General features: G+C 40.8%; 1 protein-coding gene across 1 annotated transcript in view; it reads left to right on the top strand.

Moving 5' to 3' along the window:
* PDCD6IP (programmed cell death 6 interacting protein) overlaps positions 1–15823 on the top strand; it is a 67779-nt gene that overhangs the window by 6006 nt on the left and 45950 nt on the right. Inside the window, exons 2-3 of the mRNA XM_081818092.1 lie at positions 12898–12952; positions 14618–14687. Of these exons, the coding sequence (XP_081674218.1) occupies positions 12898–12952; positions 14618–14687 (125 nt within the window). The remainder of the gene's footprint in view (positions 1–12897; positions 12953–14617; positions 14688–15823) is intronic.

The following is a 15823-nucleotide window of genomic DNA, read 5'->3' on the forward strand; positions in this document are numbered from 1 at the left end:
AAAGATATGTAATAGTTGGCCCTTGGTCTCAAAAAGTATCTGTACTTGGCTCAGTAATTTTATTCTGCATAGATGAATAAACATAATTTCTTTCTTTTTAAGATTTTGTTTTTTGAGGGGCGCCTGGGTGGCTCAGTCGTTAAGCGTCTGCCTTCGGCTCAGGTCATGATCCCAGGGTCCTGGGATCGAGCCCCGCATCGGGCTCCCTGCTCAGCGGGAAGCTTGCTTCTCCCTCTCCCACTCCCCCTGCTTGTGTTCCCTCTCTTGCTGTGTCTCTCTCTGTCAAATAAATAAATAAAATCTTTAAAAAAAAAAAAAAAAAAGATTTTGTTTTTTGAGAGAGAGCATGCACACGTGTGTACTTGTGCACAGATGAAGGGGAGGGAGAGAATCTCAAAACAGACTCTGCGCTGAGTGTGGAGCCCCACTTGGGGCTCCGTCCAATGACCCTGAGATCATGACCTGAGCTGAAACCAAGAGTCTGAAGCTTAACCAACTGAGCCAGCCAGCCTCCCTTGAATAGACATAATTTAAAGGAAGATTTCAAATCTGATTTTTCTGTGTTCTGTTTCTAATAAAAAAGCTTGTTAGGACTGTTTTCATTCTGTGTAACCTTAAAGGAGAATCTTCTGCCCACAGGAGGTTTAAGGCCATACAGTAGACTTTGTGGCAGAATTAGATTAAGATCTTGACCTCTTGACTCCCTGACTAGTTACTTTTTACTATACTCTGCTGCAGAATGCTTCATTAATGATTCTTCATGTGATAAATTGGGTGAAGAAAGAAGTGTGAAAATAAGGTTGCAGAAGGCTCTATTAACTCTGACCAATAAATGGTTCAGCTCTTTGGATTCTCTTGTTTCTCTCTGGTTGGTGGTCAGGAGTTGCACAGCCCTAAGTAGTGACTGGAGCTGTATAGGTTATGTGAATTTGCATTACAGTGTCGCTTTGGCTAGTGTGGATTGGTGGTTCTCAATCTCCACATGTTCCCCCTAAACTTTAAAACTAGAATTTCTTTCTCTCTCTCTCTCTTTTTAAAAGATTTCTTTATTTATTTTAGGGAGGGGGGTGGAGAGAGAGAGAGAGAAAGAACAGGTGCATGTGCATTAGTCAAGAAAGGGGCAGAGGGAGAGACTTCAAGCAGTCTCTCTGCAGGGAGCCTAACATGGGGCTTGATCCCATCACCCATGAGATCACAACCTGAGCCTAAACCAAGAGTTGAATGCTCAGCTGACTGAGCCATCTAGGTGCCCCTGAAACTAGAACTTCTTTTTTTTCCTTTAAACTTTTGAAAAAAGCTTTATCTTTTTTTTTCAAGATTCCATTTATTTATTTGTCAGAGAGAGAGCAAGCGCACAAGCAGGGGGAGTGGCAGGCAGTGGGAGAAGCAGACTCGCCGCCGAGCAAGGAGCCCAATTCAGAACACGATCCCAGGGCCTCAGGATCATGACCTGAGCCGAAGGCAGACGCTTAACCGACTGAGCTACTCAGGTGTCCCTAAAACTAGAATTTCTGATGGGAGTTTATCCTATACCTGTCTTTTGTATATTCAAAGAAATGAATTCATTTCCTAGGGTTCCTTCCCCCCCACCGTGAACTTTTAAAAATTGAGCTCTTGGATATTTGCTCTAAGGTGACTGAGTTTTATAAAATTACTGGAGAACATATAAAGGCACTTCTGAATAGTTGCAAATAATAATTTGTAGCTACCATTTATGTTACATGTACTATATATCAACACTTCTAAGTATTTAGTATGTATTGTATCATCTTTTTCCTCATGCTTAAATGAGATATCACCTCACATTAGGAAGGGTTTGGAGAGATTATTTATAACTTGCACTCAGTCATACAGCTTTGAGTTGGTGGAGTTGGGATTCAAACTAAGGGTTGTCTGGCTTACAAGCCTGAGCTATTGCCCACTGTGACATTGTACCTCTTAAGCATGATTAGGGTATTATAATTGACTAAAAAATTACTTATTTCTAAAATATTAAAGGTACATACAGATTCTTTGTAGTAGTATTTCCCATAGTCATAATGCATTTTTTTTGCCAACTCTGGTATAGGACACTGGCTTTCCTTCTTCTTACTTGTGGAAAACTTGCAGTGTAGGTCTACTTTGTTAGAGGTATAGCCTAAGCTAGAATCTGCTCATCTAGTAAATCATATTTAAATGATAGGTGGGTAGATTCTCTTGTTTCTGCTCTTGTTTCCTCTCTAGGAATTTTGAGACCTGAGATTTAGGCTGAATTACAAGGAGTGGTATGATGGAAATATATCGAAAGAGTAATTCATTGTATTTGGTTCTGCAGGAACAGCATTTTAACTGCAGTTAGCAATGGCTGCTTTCCTTGAAAAGCATTAGTTGGTCTCTCTTGAGTTTACTCCATGTGAATCAGATGTTGTTGATTCCCAATGACTGCCCTCCCATAGTACTTATTTTAAATTACATAACCTGTCCTGAGACAGCTATTTTTGGGGATTCCATCATATAGCTTCTAGTCATTTAAATATAGGCTATAAATGCACTGTTACCCCACACAATTTAAGTTTTGAGAGTTGACCCCAAAGACTTTGAATAGAGTAGGTGTAAAAAATTTAGGACATTCTGTTTAGCCTTTTTTTTTTTCCTGATCCGTTTGCAGAGGAAGTAGCTTTATCTCCTACTGCTTCCTTTCCTGCTTGCTTTAGAGCAGAAGTCAGCAGACTAAGGCCTGCCCAGCTGTCTATTTTTGTGTTGTCCATAGCCACCATCTAGTGGATTAGGGCTGTGAGCCTTGGAGACCTCGCTGGAGTGTTCCCCTCTGCCCCATCATCCCCTTTATTCCCAGCGCCTGCCTCCCTGGCCATTGGCTGCATCTCGCTGCTGCCCAGGGTTTGCTCTGGTGCCACCTACACTTTGCAGTGAATGTAGAATCTCAGACTGGGGATTGGTGACTCAGCAAATTGCCTTGTCTCTAGCAGCTGAGCCAGCTGCCCAAGTTGAGATGGCTGGGCTCTCTGGGAGAAGAGAAGGGCGTGCTGGAATTTGGGTGTCACTGGGGCAGAGAGTGAAGCTGATTGTGTTGAGTACTATCTACCCTCCCTCCCCCCATGGCGCCCTCTCCACCAGACTGGATACTGGATACTCTTCTTTGGAAATGGCTCCAGCTAATGACCTTGTACCTAGTGTGCTCACCATCTGAGAGGGCCTAACTTAGGTAAAAAGGATATAGGTTAGGCAGGAGTTTTCTTTCTTGTTATATAAGGACCTACATTTTATCCTTGATTTTGCCTTTTGCTTGGCAAAGCCTACAATAGCCCTTCTCAGAAAAAGTTTGTAAATCCCCACTCCATAGCCATATGAGCCTTCTTGCTGGCCATGAACACCCTCAGGCACACTGTTGCCTTCTGTTGCCTCAGGCCCTTGGTACTTGCTATTCTGTCCTTATGGGCATGTTCTTTAGTAGCTCCTGTTCATTATCAAAACAGAGAATCTTGGGTTTTACTTTTCAGAGATAAGAAAAAAAGTTACTTTTTTTAAAAAAAGATTTTATTTATTTGACAGAGTGAGAGAGGGAACACACGCAGAGGGAGTGGGAGAGGGAGAAGCAGGCTTCCTGCTGAGCAGGGAGCCCATTGCGGGGCTCCCTGGGATCATGACCTGAGCTGAAGGCAGACGCTTAATGACTGAGCTACCCAGGCGCCCCGAAAAAAAGTTACTTTTAAAAAACTTTGCATTTGGGGCACCTGGGTGGCTCAGTCGTTGGGCGTCTGCCTTCGGCTCGGGTCGTGGTCCCAGGGTCCTGGGATCGAGCCCCGCATCGGGCTCCCCGCTCTGCGGGGGACCTGCTTCTCTCTGTCCCACTCCCCCTGCTTGTGTTCCCTCTCTTGCTGTGTCTCTCTCTGTCAAATAAATAAAATCTTTAAAAAAAAAAAAAACCTTTGCATTTACTGATTGATTTGTTTGAGGCTACAATAAAATAGTGAGCAAACAGACTGAGTCTCTGCTCTCAGGGAGCTTAGAATCCTTTGAGAGAAAAGACGTTAAACATAATTCCACACTGTGCTGAGTTCTATGAAGGAAGAGTTCAGAGATCTAAGAGATTGTAAAGGGAGAGGGGAACTAATTTAAAACAAGAGTTAGATAGACTGCCTGTATCATTTCTTTTTTTTTCTATATATTTTTAAAGATTTTATCTTATTTATTTTTTAAGATTTGTTTGAGAGTGAGAGGGTGTGCGTGCACATGAGTGGGGGGAGGGGCAGTGGGAGAGAATCTTTTAAGCAGGCTCCATGATGAGCAGGAAGCCCAATGCAGGGCTTGGTCCCATGACCCATAAGATCATGACCCATGAGATCATGACCTGACTGAAACCAAGAGTTGGAGGCTTAACCGACTGAGCCACCCAAGCACCCCTGCTCCACTTCTGCCACCCATGTGGAACGACGTGGTCCATGCTACCGTCATTTCTTGACTGGGTTACAGTAATAGCTTCCTGACTGGTTTCTCTTCTGCTTTTGCACAAATGCAAGTCCGTTTTCCACTCAGCAGCCATGGATGGTGACTGTGAAAATAGGTTAGCTCATGTTACTCCTTTGTCCAAACTCTCTGATGGGTCCCCTTCCTACTCTATATAGTAGAAGCCAAAAGTCTTACAGTTGTACTCAGGGCATCATTACTACTTTGATTTCACCTCCTTCTGTTTTCTCCTGTGCTTGTTCTGTGACTTTATTGGCCTCCTTGCCATGGCAGGATATTTTCAGGCATACTCTTGTCCCAGCTTCTTGGCACTTGATCTTCCCTTGACTGGTAATGCTTTTATCTCACTTATCTGCTTGCCTCAGCACATCACCTCCTTCATGCCTTCTCTGTTATTCATGATGTTTTAAATTATTAAATTTTTTACTTCTATATATAGTCAAGTGACCACATGTAGTGATTTAAGACTACAGTCTTCTCACATCACCCTGTATAACACCTTGTCCTTCTTTTTCTCCATAGCACTTATTATCTATTATACTATATTTTTCCTTTTTTTTTTTTTTTAGATTTTATTTATTAGAGAGCACGAGCAGGGGAAGGGGCAGAAGGAGAGGGAGAAGCAGACTCCCCACTGAGCAGGGAACCCGACGACGTGGGGCTTGGTCTCAGGACCCTGGAATCATGACCTGAGCTGTAGGCAGACGCTTAACTGACTGAGCCACCCAGGCACCACCCTTATGCTATATTTTTCTTAGCTATCTTGTCTCCCCCTCTAAAAGTAAGCTTTACAAGGGCTCAAAATTTTAAATGTTTATTTACTGCTGAATTTCTATGCCTTAGAACTGTGTTTGGTGCATAGTAAATTCTTAGTATATATTTGTTGAATGGATGAGTGAATGAATGAATGAGGGAAGACTTTTTCAAAGATTTATTCATTCATTTGAGAGAGAGGGTGCCTGAGCTGAGTGGGGGAGGGGCAGAGGGAAAGAATCTGAAGCGGACTCTCCGCTGAGTGGGGAGCCCTAAGTGTACCTTGATCTCATGACCCTGAGATCATGACCTGAGCTGAAATCAAGAGTTGGACGCTTAACCAACTGAGCCACCGAGTCGCTCCGAGGGAAGACTTTTTTGATGACGTATCAGCCTGGACAAGGAAAGTGGAGAATTGTGATGGGAAAAGTTTCCAGAGAAAAAAAATTTCCAGGGGGGAAAATACGTGAAGTCCCTAAGCCAGGGGAGAGCATAGGCTAATGACTAAAATGTGTAGTGAATATTCTCAGATGAGGCTGGAGAGTTAAATGATGGCTAGATAATGCCAGAACTTGTCAAAAATTTTGTATGTAATTTTAAGTATAGTAGGAATCCATTAAAGGGTTTAAGCGTTTAATACTTCAGAGTTCTTTTTTTTTTTTTAAAGATTTTATTTATTTATCTGACAGAGGGAGAGACACAGCTAGAGAGAGAACACAAGCAGGGGGAGTGGGAGAGGGAGAAGCAGGCTTCCCGCGGAGCAGGGAGCCCGATGCGGGGCTCGATCCCAGGACCCTGGGATCATGACCTGAGCCGAAGGCAGACGCTTAATGACTGAGCCACCCAGGCGCCCCCTCAGAGTTCATTTTTTAAGTACAAGAATACTCTCCTACATAACCACAGTACAACTTTCAAAATCAGGACATTAACATTGATTGAATATTATCATTTAATCCATAAAACACATTCAAATTTTGCTGATTCTCCCAATAATGTTGTTAGGCACTGAGTAATGTACAGATTTGGGATCTAGTCCAGGATCCTGCGTTGCATTCAGTTGGCTCTTTAGTGTCCTTCAGTCTGGAACAGTTCTTCCATTTCTCCTTGTTTTTCACAACCTTGACATTTTTTTATTTTTTTTTAAAGATTTTTATTTATTTATTTATTTATTTATTTGAGACAGAATGAGAGAGAGAGCACATGAGAGGGGGGTGGGTCAGAGGGAGAAGCAGGCTCCCCGCTGAGCAGGGAGCCCGATGCGGGACTCGATCCTGGGACTCCAGGATCATGACCCGAGCCAAAGGCAGTCGCTTAACCAACTGAGCCACCCAGGCGCCCCACAACCTTGACATTTTTAAAGGGTACAGGCTAGTTTCTTTGTAGACTGTCCCTCAGTTAGGGTTTGTCTTATATTTTCTTGTGATTTATGCATTTTTGGGCAGTACTACCACCGAAGTACAGCTGTTTTGTGTGTGTGTGTGTGTGAGCGTGAGCGTGAGCGCATGTCAGGAAGAACTTGAAGTTGATTTGTCCTATGCCATTAACGTGTAACTTTTATCACATGGTCAAGGTGATGTCTGTCAGTTTTCTTGACCTTACAGTTAATAAGTACATTGAACTAAATAATTAGGAAGTACTTTGTAGGGAGATACTTTGAGTCTTTGTAATACTGTTTCCATCAAACTTTTTTGCTTTAGCATCCATTGACGTATCTTACCTGAAATAGATACTATATTCAGAAAGGTGCCAAATGCTGATTTTTCTAACTCTGTTTTATATTCTCGTGTTATTAGTTGGCATTGTACAGTAGGGTAGTCTTTCCCTGTTCACCCATTTATTTATTTATTTATTTATTAAAAGATTTTTATTTTTTTTATTGAGAGAGAGAATGATAGAGAGCATGAGAGGGAGGAGGGTCAGAGGGAGAAGCAGACTCCCTGCTGAGCAGGGAACCCAATGCAGTACTTGATCCCGGGACTCCAGGATCATGACCTTAGCCGAAGGCAGCCGCCCAACCAACTGAGCCACCCAGGCGCCCCCACCCATTTATTTTATGTGCTTCAGATTGGTGTTCTTATTTTCCTCAATGGGTTATGATTTATTATTTTATTTAAATTTTTTTTGGACTTGGCTAGCAGGAGCCCCTTAAAGCTAGTTCTTGTGTCTTTGACAAGTTCTCATTTTTTGAGTACTTCCTTAACTATCTGACCTAGCAAGATGTTTTAGGCTTGAATTTTGAATTTTTTTGGTCTCAGCCAGAGCGTTATTCATCTGGGCTCTAGGTATGCTTATTGCTACTGAGGTGTTATTGCTTCTAGGCCCTCTCAGTATATACAGTTAGGAAATACACTCACACACATTTATACCTGTTTTTGTATTTCTCCACTATATTAAAAAATAAGTTCACACTGATATGTCCAATTCCAGGCAGAAGCCACAGAATTTATTCTAGCCATCTTTCTTCCCGTATTTGTAACTCCTTTCTCTGATAGTTAGAAACTTAGCCTACATTCTCTTCAGTGTATTTAACTTAATTGTTTAATTCTTTCTGTTTATAACCAAACTCATGGCCATGTCAGCCAAAAACTTTGTCTCAGATGTGTTGCCCCTCCCCCTGAAAAATTTGCCTTAGAAACAGTTGCTGGAATGATAGCCCTGAGGAGGGTTGGGGTGGAGGGAGGAGATAATAGGGGAAGGAGGAAAGATTACAGGCCAGTTAGAAGGCTTGGCCTTGGATACTCCCAACCCTCCTTGCTAGCTCAAAGGTCAGCCTGATGAGGGAGAAGACTGCTTCATGTTTGATGATTGTTCTGGCTGCTGTGTGGAGAATAGATTGAGAAGAATGAGAAAGGGCACCTGGGTGGCTCAGTTGGTTGAATGTCTGCCTTGGGCTCAGGTCATGATCCTGGGGTCCAGGGAACAAGCCCTGCATTGGGCTCCTTGCTCAGCGGGGAGTGTGCTTCTCTCTTTTCCTCTGCCCCACACCGAGCCCCCACATATGCTTTCTCTCTCAAATAAATAAAATTAAAAAAAAAGAGAGGGAAGGACTCAAGGAGACAGGGAGGTTGGCTAGCAGACTTTCTGATTAGTCTACTTTAAAGGGAGGGTAGAAGGTTTTTTTTGGTTTTTAGGTTTTTTTTTTTTTTTTGGCTTAAAGATTTTATTTATTTGAGAGAGAGGGACAGAGTGAGTGTGAGCAGGGGAGGGGGAGGGGCAGGGGGAGAGGGAGAAGCAGACTCCCTGCTCAGCAGGGAACTCACTGTGGGGCTCCCCCAGGACCCTGAGATCATGACCTGAGCTGAAGGCAGACACTTAACTGACTGAGCCACCCAGGCACCCCGTTAATTAATTCCAGTATAGTTAACATACAGTGTTGTGTTAGTTTCAAGTATACAATATAGTGATTCGACATTTCTGTACATTACTCAGTGCTCATCAAGATAAGTGTACTCTTAATGGGGAAAAACTGAGAGCTTTTCCCCCAAGGTCAGGAACATGGCAAGGATGGCCACTCTCACCACTTTTATTCAACATAGTACCGGAAGTCCTAGCCACAGTAGCCTACAACAAAAAGATATAAAAGGCGTCCAAATCAGTAAGGAGGAAGTAAAACTTTTAACTATTTGCAGGTGATGTGATACCATATATAGAAACCTGGAAGACTCCACCAAAAACCTGCTTATAACTGATAAACAAATTCAGTAAAATCACAGGATACAAAATCAATGTACAGAAATCTGTTGCATTTCTATACACCAATAATGAAGCAGAAGAAAGAGAAATTAAGAAAACAATCCTATTTACATTTGCACCAAAAATAATAAGATACCCAGGAATAAACCTAACCAAAAAGGTGCAAGACCTGTACTCTGAAAAGTGATGAGAGAAATTGAAGACGACACAAAGAAATGGGAAAAAATTCCATGTTCATGGATTGGAAGAACAAATATTGTTAAAATGTCTATACTACCCAAAGCAATCTACACATTTATTGTAATTCCTACCAAAATACCAACAGCAGTTTTCACAGAACTGGAATAAACAATCTTAAAATTTGTATGGAACCACAAAAGACCACAAATAGCCAAGGCGATTTTGACAAAACAAAGCAAAGCTGGAGGCATCACAATTCTGGACTTAAAGTTATATTACAAAGCGGTAATGAAGCAGTATGGTACTGGCACAAAGTAGATACATAGATCAATAGAACAGAATAGGGCGCCTGGGTGGCTCAGTCGTTAAGCGTCTGCCTTCGGCTCAGGTCATGATCCCAGGATCCTGGGATCGAGCCCCACATTGGGCTCCCTGCTCCGCGGGAAGCCTGCTTCTCCCTCTCCCACTCCCCCTGCTTGTGTTCCCTCTCTCGCTGTGTCTCTCTCTGTCAAATAAATAAATAAAATCTTAAAAAAAAAAAAATTAGAATAGAAAATTCAGAAATGAACCCACAATTATATAGTCAATCTTCGACAAGGCAGGAAAGAATATCAAATGGGAAAAAGTCTCTTCAACAGATGATGTTGGGAAAACTGGACCACTTTCTTACACCATACACAAAAATAAATTCAAAATGGATTTAAGGGGGGGGGTGCCTGGGTGGTGCAGTCGGTTAAGCATCCGACTCTTGGTTTCAGCTTGGTGGTGATCCTGGGGGCTCTGCACTCAGCTTGGAGTCTGCTTGGGATTGTCTCTTCCCCTGCCCCTCCCCTCCATGTTCTCTCTCTCTCTCTCTCTCTCGCACGCTCTAAAATGGATAAATAAATCTTTAAAAAAATGGATTAAGGACCTAAATGTGGATGTGAAACCAAAAGATCCTAGAAGAGAGCTCAGGCAGTAACTTTTCTGACATTAGCCATAGCACCTTTTTTCTAGATGTCTCCTGGGGCAAGGGAAGCAAAAGCAAAAATAAATGATTGGGATTAATCAAACTAAAAAGGTTCTGCCCAGTGAAGGAAACCGTCAACAAAGCTAAACGATAATTGATGGATTGGGAGAAGATACTTGCAAATGACATCCAATGAAGGGTTAGTATGCAAAATGTATAAAGAATTCTTAACACCCCAAAAACAATCCAGTTAAAAAATGGGCAGAAGATATGGTGGTCAACAGACACATGAAAAGATACTCAACATCACACATCAAGGAAATGCAAATCAAAACTATGAGTGGGGCCTGGGTGGCTCTGTTGGTTGAGCGTCCCACTCTTGATTTTGGCTTGGGTCATGATCTTGGGGTCCTGGGATCGAGCCCTGTGACTGGCTCCCTGCTCAGTGGGAAGTTTGCTTTTCTCCTCCCTCTGCCCCTCCTCTGCTTGTGCTTGCACGTGTACACACACACTCTCTCTCAAATAATCTTTAGAAAGAAAAACTATGGGGGCGCCTGGGTGGCTCAGTTGGTTAAGCGACTGCCTTCGGCTCAGGTCATGATCCTGGAGTCCCGGGATCGAGTCCCGCATCGGGCTCCCTGCTCGGCAGGGAGTCTGCTTCTCCCTCTGCCCCTCCCCCCTCTCATGTGCTCTCTCTCATTCTCTCTCTCTGAAATAAATAAATAAAATCTTTAAAAAAAAAAAAAAGAAAAACTATGATGAGATACCACCTCACACCTGTTAGAATGGCTAAGATAAAAAACAAGAAACAACAAGTGTTGGTGAGGATGTGGAGAAAAAGGAACCCTTGTGTACTGTTGGTGCAACCACTGTGGAAGACAGTATGGAGGTTCCTCAAAAAATTAAAAATAGGGGTGCTTGGGTGACTCGGTTAAGCATCCCACTCTTGATTTTGGCTCAGGTCATGAGATCAAGCCCCTTGTTGGCTCTGCACTGGGCATGGAGCCTGCTTAAGATTCTCTCTCCTGGGGCGCCTGGGTGGCTCAGTCTTTAAGCGTCTGCCTTCGGCTCAGGTCATGATCCTGGGGTCCTGGGATCGAGCCCTGCATCTGGCTCCCTGCTCCGCGGGAAGCCTGCCTCTCCCTCTCCCACTCCTCCTGCTTGTGTTCCCTCCCTTCGCTTTGTCTCTCTCTGTCAAATAAATAAATAAAATCTTAAAAAAAAAAAAAAAGATTCTCTCTCCCTCTGCTTCTAACCCCCTCACTGAAAAAAAAAAAAAAAAGACCTGTCTTAATGATGCAGTAATTCCGCTACTGGTTATTTACCCAAAGAATATGAAAACACTAAAACGTTATTTACAGTAGCCAAATTATGGAAGCAGCCCAACTGTTCATCGATAGATGAATGGATAAAGAAGATATATATACACACAGACACACACACACAATGGAATATTGTTCAGCCATAAAAAAGAATGAAATCTTGCCATTTGCAACAACATGGATGGATCTAGAGGGTATAATGGTAAGCAAAATAAGTCAGACAAACACAAATACCATATGATTTCACTTGTATGTGGAATTTGAGAATAAATGAACGAAGAAAAAAGAGACAAACCAAAAAGCAGACTTTAACTGTAGAGAACAAACTGATGGTTACCAGAGGGTAGGTAGGTGGAGAAACGCGTGAAGTAGGTGAAGGGGATAGAGTATACTTACTTTTTTCTTTAAAGCTTTTAATTCCAGTTAACATACAGTGTTAGTTTTAGGTGTACAATACAGTGATTCAGCAATTCCATACATCACCCTGTGCTCATCACGACAAGTGCACTCCTTAATCTCCATCACCTTTTTCACCTGTCCCCCACTATCCCCCCCAAGAAAGTGATCCAGTTTTATTCTTTTTGCATAGTTTGCAAAACTATCCAGTTTTCCTGACACCATTTGTTGAAGAAATTCTTTTTTTTTTTTTAAGATTTTATTTATTTGAGATAGCAAGAGAGCGAGCACAAGTTAGGGGGAGGGGGAGAGGGAGAAGCAGGGAGCCTGATACATAAAGCATATCTGAAAGTTAGTAAACCTGTTTTTATTTTTTATTTTTTTTTTTAAGATTTTATTTATTTATTTGACAGAGACAGAGATAGCGAGAGCAGGAACACAAGCCCCGGGAGTGGGAGAGGGAGAGCAGGCTTCCCGCCGAGGAGGGAACCCGATGTGGGACTCGATCCCAGGACCCTGGGATCATGACCTGAGCTGAAGGCAGACGCTTAACGACTGAGCCACCCTGGCGCCCAGTAAACCTGTTTTTAAACAGCAGTTTAAGGGCACGTGGGTGGCTCGGTTGGGCATCCAACTGTTGATTTTGGCTCGGGTCATGATTTCAGGGTCACAGGATCAGGTCCTGCTTTGGGCTCTGGGCTCAGTGAGGAGTCTGCCTCCCCCTCCTCCCCCCCAGCTCACATGCACTCTCTGGAATAAATAAATCTTTAAAAAAATATCTTTTTACCAGATATGTTAATTTGCCCAATGGGTATAAACAGTTTACCTTAATAAGAAATAGTATTTTAAGAAATACATTGGTCCTGGCAGATGTTAGTTTGTTTTTAAACAATAATACTCGATAAGTATTTTTCTTTGGTGGTGAGTATGAGTCTTTTGTTCACAGTTTTTTTATTGCATGCATTTTAGATTCTGATTTATGCATTGAAAGGTTATGTTTATTAACTTTAAAATGAATTTGATTTGTGGGCCCCTCAAAGTAAGAGTGAATAATTTTTGTGTACTCTTAAACCAGTTGTATGTATATAAATGTGTATAATATTTAGCTCTGGTAATTATAAATTTTCTTCTGTTTTTTAGATATTATGATCAGATTTGTTCCATTGAACCCAAATTCCCATTCTCTGAAAATCAAGTAAGTCATTAATTTTAATTTGTTTTAAAGTTGTATAATAATGGTATTCCTCCCATACATGGTATCACTTTACTATTTTTATATTTTTATGAGACCTTTTGATACAAATTAGAAGCTTGGAAGCCCATCTGATAAAAATCAGATTGTCTTTTTGAAAAGCGTCTTGGAATTCTATTGCTGTCATTGTTAGTCACTTCTGGGTTTATGTAGAGCATTGGGCTGCATTTTTTTTCCCCTGCATTTTATATCAGTATGATCTATTGACTGATTAACATAATCTATGATGTCCTTCTCTTTGGGTTTTACAGAATTAAGAAGGAAACTATAATTGAAGTATTAGTCTCAGTTTATGTGTTTTAAAATTTGATACAAATTATATTTGCATATGAAGTTGCAAGTGCTGATATGATTAGGTATTACACTATAAGAATGTCTGCTTTCTCTTAAAGGCTAGATATTGGAAATGCTGACGATTTCTTACAGTTTTGTTTGAGAGACTTGTTAAGTTTTTAGTTTGTGTGACATTTCTGAGTTTTAAAATACGTAGTTTATGAAAAATACTTTAAACATTCTTGTACTAAAGTTTTACAGGTGACATAATATGTTGAAATTTGCTTTAAAATACTCGAGGGAAAAAAAGTATATGTTTGGGGGTTAGGGGTGGGGGCAGGGAAAGTGGGGGTAGGTGAACCAAGAAGGACAAAAGGCTAAAGCTGGTGATGGCTATATGGGGTTCATTAAGTTATTCTCTCTAGTTTTGTGTCTATAGAAAATTTCTCTAATCCTGAGTTGCAAAATTTTTGTATGGGATTCCAATACATAATATAAAAGATGGTAAGTTTTTTTTAACATTTATGTGTGGAATATTTTATTTTTTATTTTTTTTAAAGATTTTTATTTATTTATTTAACAGAGATAGAGAGCACAAGTAGGCAGAGCGGCAGACAGAGGTAGAGGGAGAAGCAGGCTCTCCACTGAGCAGGGAGCCTGATGCGGGGCTCGATCCCAGGACGCTGGGATCATGACCTGAGCCGAAGGCAGCTGCTTAACCGACTGAGCCACCCAGACGCCCCTATGTGTGGAATATTTTAGAAGCAGAGTGAGATGCAGTTTTTTTAATTAAGTGAACTTTTTATTTATGTATAGCATACATACAAAAGTGAATATATTTTGAGTCTTTACAAAGTGAATATACATGTATGAGCACAACGCAAATCAAGAAATAACATTATCTCATCTCATTCCCCCAAAAGTAACCCTTCTCCTACTTTGTCATCATGGACTCGTTTTTGATCTTATCTTCTGGGAAACCTGTAGTACTTTATTGCCTTTGCCTCTCTTGGCTTATTTGACAGTCATTTAAGTGCCTCTTCTGTTCAAGTCATTGTATGTTGTAAAGATGAGTAAGATAGTGTTTTCTGGAGAGGATAGTATATGTATAATTACTGAGGCAGAATGAGCATTGGAAATATCTTAGTGCCAGTATTTTAAGAAATAGAATTTTATGGTCCAGGAAAAGGGAAAGGAGTTAGTTGGGTAGATAGGATAATGTTTTGACAAGCTTTGGTCCTTTTCCTCATTATGGATTTTTCTTCAAAAGAGACCTAATATTTAATAAGATCCAAGAAGGTAAGATAATTTTCTGTTTTCTCTCTTTCTATGAAGATCTGTTTGACATTTACCTGGAAGGATGCTTTTGATAAAGGTTCACTTTTCGGAGGATCTGTAAAATTGGGTATGTAATTATTTTTATAAAAATGGTAAGAAACTTAGTCTAAACACTTTGTATTATTTTAGGTTCTTAAAATTGCTCTCCTAACAGCTCTTCATAAATAATAAAAATTTTTACATTTTATTTTCTTTTTAACTTCAGATTTTAATGTCATTTCCAAATATTTGTAGAGAGCCTACGCCTTGCCAGGTACTGTCCTAGTTATAAAAATGAATAAGACAGTTATATTCAGTCTGGCTAGGAAGACAGCTGATCGTTCTAAAATATAGTGGGTAGTATATGGGTATATGAACAAAGTTGTGGGAGCATAGATGAAGAAGACATAAATTCTGCTTGTTGAAAGAAAGCAATGTTCACGTTAGGCTCTGAAGGATGAATTTGGTTTTCCTACCTAGAAAATAACGTTACAGGTAGAACATTATAACCAAAGGTCAGAAGAATGAAGGTTTTTTTGATCTACCAGCTTGGCAGGTTAACCTCTCTGTGCATTAATTTTCTCATCTTTGAAGTGGGGAATAAATAGTACTGTGAAATACTGTTTATCTCATTGGGTTCTTTTGTGGATTAAATGAGTGAATACATGCGAAGTCCTTAGAAGAGTATGCAATAAGTATTAGCTGCGATGAATAATAGTAACATGTTTTATTATAAATAATTACATGTAATGTATTATTTATAGAATGTATGCATTATAGTGTATATTATATATAATAATATACAGTATAAATTATATGTAATGCATATTAATACAATTATTGTTAAGTCTCGAAACCATAGGTTGAATGGAGGATTATGGAGGGTGAAGACATTGGAAAGTAGATTATGAAGAGTTGGAAATACACTCTGAATTTGTATTCAGGTTTATTGAGTATTTATTACACCTAGGCACTGTGGAAGGGGCTTCACACATATTATCTTACTGAATTCCCTCAAAAGCCCAATGAAGAAAGGCACTATTATTACCAGTTGAACACACTGGTTTAGAAAGATTAAGTGACTTTCCAAACAGAGAAAGACATGTATCATATGATCTCACTGATATGAGGAATTCTTAATCGCAGGAAACAAACTGAGTGTTGTTGGAGTGGGGGGTGGGGTGGGAGGGATGGGGTGACTGGGTGATAGACACTGGGGAGGGT

The sequence above is a fragment of the Leptonychotes weddellii genome, chromosome 1 (assembly GCF_054177405.1).
Source record: "Leptonychotes weddellii isolate Sample4059 chromosome 1, ASM5417740v2, whole genome shotgun sequence".
NCBI classification, from domain to species: domain Eukaryota; kingdom Metazoa; phylum Chordata; class Mammalia; order Carnivora; family Phocidae; genus Leptonychotes; species Leptonychotes weddellii.